Source organism: Cololabis saira, chromosome 22 (genome assembly GCF_033807715.1).
Source record: "Cololabis saira isolate AMF1-May2022 chromosome 22, fColSai1.1, whole genome shotgun sequence".
In the NCBI taxonomy this organism is placed as follows: Eukaryota; Metazoa; Chordata; class Actinopteri; order Beloniformes; family Belonidae; genus Cololabis; species Cololabis saira.
Window position 1 is genome coordinate 37126219 of NC_084608.1, and position 6319 is coordinate 37132537.

General features: G+C 48.2%; 1 protein-coding gene across 2 annotated transcripts in view; it reads right to left on the reverse strand.

The window, feature by feature from the left end:
* Positions 1-5847, reverse strand: part of LOC133423337 (rho guanine nucleotide exchange factor 4-like) — a 42406-nt gene extending 36559 nt beyond the window's left edge. For both annotated transcript variants that reach the window (XM_061713524.1, XM_061713523.1), the window contains exons 1-2: positions 5709-5847; positions 3454-4671 (exon numbers count right to left, since the gene is read on the reverse strand). In XM_061713524.1, the coding sequence (XP_061569508.1) occupies positions 3454-4368 (915 nt within the window). In that variant the 5' untranslated portion in view covers positions 4369-4671; positions 5709-5847. The remainder of the gene's footprint in view (positions 1-3453; positions 4672-5708) is intronic.
* Between the last annotated feature and the right edge of the window lie 472 nt (positions 5848-6319).

Sequence of the window (6319 nt, forward strand, 5' to 3'; positions counted from 1 at the left end):
GGCTTAGGGGACACCAGGACACGAGGACATGAAGACACCAGGACAGGAGGACACGAGGACAGGAGGAAATGAGGACATGTTAGTGGACATGAGTTAATGGACATGAAAATCTGGAGAACTGTCTGGGAACAGAAAGTAGTCGTCTGCAGAGAAACATCTGGGTTTATATATATATATATATATATAAATATATATATATATATATATATATATATATATATATATATATATATATATAGAAGAACCACAACTCTCCACATCACCTGGTGTTAATAATATATATTATATATATATATATATATATATATATATATATATATATATATATATATATATATATATATATATATATATATATACGGTATATATATATATATATCTCTGAAAGGACGACGTCCATCAAAAATCCTCTGGGTCCTAATACCGTCTCTAGAGATAGTCCAACCTGATCTCACAAAAATCCGTGAAATGCCCACGACCTCTCACCACAATTTTCTGTGTATATACCACGGAGAATAGTGGTGAGAGGTCGTGGGCATTTCACGGATTTTTGTGAGATCAGGTTGAGATAGTTTGTAGGCACAGCTACTACGTTTGTAGCCACAGCTACTACGTTTGTAGCCACAGCTGCTACGTTTGTAGCCACAGCTACTACGTTTGTAGCCACAGCTGCTACGTTTGTAGCCACAGCTGCTACGTTTGTAGCCACAGCTGCTACATTTGTAGCCACAGCTGCTACGTTTGTAGCCACAGCTGCTACATTTGTAGCCACAGCTGCTACATTTGTAGCCACAGCTACTACGTTTGTAGCCACAGCTGCTACATTTGTAGCCACGGCTGCTACGTTTGTAGCCACGGCTACTATGTTTATAGCCACGGCTGCTACATTTGTAGCCACGGCTGCTACATTTGTAGCCACGGCTGCTACGTTTGTAGCCACAGCTGCTACATTTGTAGCCACAGCTACTACGTTTGTAGCCACAGCTGCTACATTTGTAGCCACAGCTGCTACATTTGTAGCCACAGCTGCTACGTTTGTAGCCACGGCTGCTACGTTTGTAGCCACAGCTGCTACGTTTGTAGCCACAGCTGCTACATTTGTAGCCACAGCTGCTACATTTGTAGCCACAGCTACTACGTTTGTAGCCACAGCTGCTACATTTGTAGCCACAGCTGCTACGTTTGTAGCCACGGCTGCTACGTTTGTAGCCACAGCTGCTACGTTTTGTAGCCACAGCTGCTACATTTGTAGCCACAGCTGCTACATTTGTAGCCACAGCTACTACGTTTGTAGCCACAGCTGCTACATTTGTAGCCACGGCTGCTACATTTGTAGCCACAGCTGCTACGTTTGTAGCCACTGCTGCTACATTTGTAGCCACGGCTGCTACGTTTGTAGCCACAGCTGCTACATTTGTAGCCACAGCTGCTACGTTTGTAGCCACAGCTGCTACATTTGTAGCCACGGCTGCTACGTTTGTAGCCACAGCTGCTACATTTGTAGCCACAGCTGCTACATTTGTAGCCACGGCTGCTATGTTTGTAGCCACGGCTGCTACGTTTGTAACCACGGCTGCTACGTTAGTAGCCCCGGCTGCTACGTTTGTAGCCACAGCTACTACGTTTGTAGCCACAGCTGCTACGTTTGTAGCCACGGCTGCTACGTTTGTAGCCACGGCTGCTATGTTTGTAGCCACAACTGCTACGTTTGTAGCCACAGCTGCTACGTTTGTAGCCACAGCTGCTACGTTTGTAGCCACGGCTACTACGTTTGTAGCCACGGCTGCTACGTTTGTAGCCACGGCTGCTACATTTGTAGCCACAGCTGCTACGTTTGTAGCCACAGCTGCTACGTTTGTAGCCACGGCTGCTACATTTGTAGCCACAGCTGCTACATTTGTAGCCACATCTGCTACGTTTGTAGCCACGGCTGCTACGTTTGTAGCCACAGCTGCTACGTTTGTAGCCACAGCTGCTACGTTTGTAGCCACGGCTGCCACGTTTGTAGCCACAGCTGCTACGTTTGTAGCCACAGCTGCTACGTTTGTAGCCAAGGCTGCTACATTTGTAGCCACAGCTGCTACGTTTGTAGCCACGGCTGCTACGTTTGTAGCCACGGCTGCTACATTTGTAGCCACAGCTGCTACGTTTGTAGCCACAGCCGGAAGCGTGGCTGCCATATCGCGCCAGTCGGCCCCTCCGACCACCAACATTCAAACACATTCACACGGGGCAGGTGGGTAAGGTGTCTTGCCCAAGGACACTACGACAGCAAACTGGGACAGAGCGGGATTCGAACCACCGACCTTCCGATCATTGGACGACCCGCTCTACCCGTGTAATGGGAAATTTTGGTATAACAATGTCTTTTGCCTGGTTTCAAGTGAACATTCCTTGCCAAGGTCACGCGCTTTGACACAGTACGGTTGTCAGGGTGATGGGTGATGTTTTGTCTAGATCAGCGGTCGTCAACCCGCGGCTCTAGAGCCGCATGCGGCTCTTTAGCGCCGCCCTAGTGGCTCCTGGAGCTTTTTAGAAAATGTTTGACCTTTTTTTTTTCTTCTTCTTCTTTTTCTCTTTTTTTCTTCCTTTTTAATTGCGACATTTCAACTTTTTTCTCGACATTTTCGACTTTTTTCTTGATATTTCAACTTTTTTCTCGACATTTCAACTTTTTTCTCGAATTTTCGACTTTTTTCTTGATATTTCAACTTTTTTCTCGACATTTCAACTTTTTACTTGATATTTCGACTTTTTTCTCGACATTTCAACTTTTTTCTTGATATTTCAACTTTTTTCTCGACATTTCAACTTTTTCTCAACATTTCAACTTTTTTCGCGTCATTTCAACTTTTTTCTCGACATTTCAACTTTTTTCTCGATATTTCAACTTTTTTCTCGAGATTTTCAACTTTTTTCTCAACATTTCGACTTTTTTCTCGAAGTGCATAATGAAAAAAAAAAATCTTCCCACAGTTCTAACTAATATAGAAACATGCAGCATGTGTTTCTTCATTCTAATTCTGATACAAGACTTTTCATTTTTTGCGGCTCCAGACATATTTGTATTTTGTGTTTTTGGTCCAATATGGATCTAAAACATTTTGCCGACCCCTGGACTAGTTGTTACCAGCCTGGCCACTGTAAGATAGCATGTGCTTAAACATTGCTAGGGCATTACTGGCTGACTGAGCGTCTGTTCAGATCGGCACTGTGTGATCCTCCATTCATGAATGGAGGGTTCTAACTCTTTTCATTAAAACTTCAGAAAGACAGCTGAGGTGTCCTGACATTCAATTTTGAACAACAATTTTTGCCACCACACCCGCTCTACCACCTGAGCTACTGCCTTAATTATGATGAATCCATGTTTTTATTCACTTTTTGTTTTCTTATTCACATTCATTTATTATTGATTATTATTGTTAATAAAATTTAAATTCAAATTCTTACCTCCAGTTCAGAGCCGGACTGGTAGAGACCGGTTTGTGAAGGTCCGTCCAGAGAACCGTCCAGAGAACCGTCCAGGGACCCGAACCTCAGGGGGCTGGTGGGGGGTTTCAGGGTCCGGGGTCTCTCCGGGGGGGTCAACCCCTGGTCCAGGGGGGTCGGGGACCACAGTCCGCCCCTCAGAGAGTCCTGGAACCCGGACTGGACCCGTCTCCTCTGGACCTCCGGCCTCAGACTGCTGGGCCTGCGGGTCCTCGGGGGCCTCAGGGGTACCAGGGGCCCCCCCAGACCCATCAGGGGCCCCCCCGGGCCCTCGGGGGTCTGTGGGGGGGGTCTGGACCAGGACGGGAGGTCCTGGTGACTCCGTCTGGTACCGGGAGAGTCTTCCAGGAGGGAGATCGACGTGTTCCTCCGTCGCTGGCCCTCGGACTCTGACCCTCTGCGGTTCGTCAGGGTCCTGGGGGGCACCGGGGATCCTGGGGTGGGGGGCCCGTCCGGGACCAGATTCAAGATCTGGTCTTCATGGCCCCCTTCTGGACCCGACTGGAACCTTCTGGCCTCCTTGGCTCGTTCTTCCCAGGATCCTTTAAAGTTCGTCTCAGAGTCCCAGTCCTGGTTGGTCTGCAGGTCTAGCAGCTCAGCGGGGGACACGTCTGTCCGGTGTACGTCCTCCGTGTCTCCAGAACTCCTCCAGGACTCATATCCGATCTTCTCGTCTGTTCTGAAGTCATTCCTGACGTTCTCCACCTCCACCGAACCTTCTCCATCAGGAACCGAACAAGGCACTACCTTCACTTCTGGAAGGGGAACTTGCTCGATTCCCCGGGTTCTACGTCCGGATTCACCCGTCCAGACCAGACCTGGTTCTGAGGAGTCTTCTGAGGTGTCTGGCACCTTCAGATCTTTCGGTTGAGCCATAAACCCCCACCTGGATCCGGGCGAGGAGTTCCTCAGGGCAAGAAAACGGTCCTGAGGAGGTACAGTGCCGTCGGACGTCAGGGTTTGGGCAATGAGATCTTTTCTATCCTGGTCACGTTTCTGGTCCGTGGAACGAAGGACGATGTTCTCCTGAAGGACGACGTCTGTCCGGTTTCTGTCCTCTGTGTCTCCAGAACTCCTCCAGGACTCATATCCGATCTTCTCGTCTGTTCTGAAGTCGTTCCTGACGTTCTCCACCTCCACCGAACCTTCTCCAGCACCAGCAACCGAACAAGGCACTACCTTCACCAGAGGTGGAAAAAGTACAAAAATATTGTACTTAAGTAAAAGTACAAATTTTCTGCTTGAAAATGACTTAAGTAAAAGTAAAAAGTACCCATTAAGAACATTACTTAAGTAAAAGTATAAAAGTACCTCAAATTAAATATAATAAAGTACCAAAAGTACATGGTGTAAAATGTACTTAAGTACAAAAGTAAAAAGTACAAAGTACAAAATTATTTTCAAAAGGATTGCAAAGAAATGAAGAATCCAAGAATTTGCTTACATCTCTAAATAATGGTGATATTATTCTGACCCCTTTAGCGTTTGTTTCCATTACCCCATTTTAATTTCTCCCTTTGCTCATCACTGCTGCTGTAGCCCAGTGGCCCCGCTGACAGGTCCACCCCCAGCCTGTAGTATGCAGTGACAACATTAAGCAACCCCAGCTGATAAAGGATGAGACTTTTGAACTTTTAAATGCCAAAACCACCTTAGAAGGGGTGGAATCAAAGAATGGTGCGCATGGACACGCGTCGGCTGCCGCTCAAGGCTGATTTATGGTTCCGCGTTACACCAACGCAGAGCCCGTACCCTACGGCGAGGCTCTGCGTCGATTTAACGCGGAACCATAATTCAGGCTTCAGTCCTCATTGCTACTCGACGCGACGGCGGTTCCTCCGGCCTTCCGGCCCGCCTCTGCGGCACAACTCTCCCGGGAGCTGCGGCTCCTTCTCTGTATATTCACGCGCCCCCCTTCCTTCCCGTCCCCCTTATGGTTCCGCGTTAAATCGACGCACACCTTACGCCGTAGGCTACGGCGTAGGGTGTGTGTCGCCGCGTACCCTACGCCGTAGCTCTGCGCCGGTGTAACGCGGAACCATAAATCAGCCCCCGCTGTGCTGTTCTTTAATTTGTAGCGAGTAACGACGTGTCCAATTTTAAATATAGCGGATTAAAAGTACGATTTTTTCGGAAAAATGAAAGTATCAATAAAAGAACGAAAAAATCAAAAATCTTACTTAAGTACTTGTACTTCGTTACTTTACACCACTGACCTTCACTTCCGGAAGGGGAACTTGCTCGATTCCCCGGGTTCTTCCTCTGGATTCACCCGTCCAGACCAGACCTGGTTTTGAAGAGTCCTCTGAGGTGTTTGGCACCTTCAGATCCTTCGTTTGGTCCAAAAACCTCCACCCGGATCCGGGCGAGGAGTTCCTCAGGGCATGAAACTGGTCCTGAGACAGTACGTTCCCGTCGGTGCCGTCGGACGTCAGGGTTTGGACAATGAGATCCTCATTGAGATGTTTTCCATCCTGGTCACGTTTCCGGTCCGTGGAACGAAGGACGACGTCCTCCCTGTCTCCAGAACTCCTCCAGGACTCATATCCGATCTTCTCGTCTGTTATGAAGTCATTCCTGACGTTCTCCACCTCCACCGAACCTTCTCCAGCACCAGGAACCGAACAAGGCACTACCTTCACTTCTGGAAGGGGAACTTGCTCGATTCCCCGGGTTCTTCCTCCGGATCCACCCGTCCAGACCAGACCTGGTCCTGATGGATCTTCTGAGGTGTTTGGCACCTTCAGATCCTTCGGGTGACCCAAAAACCTACACCCGGATCCGGGCGAGGAGTTCCTCAGGGCATGAAACCGGTCCTGAGGAGGTA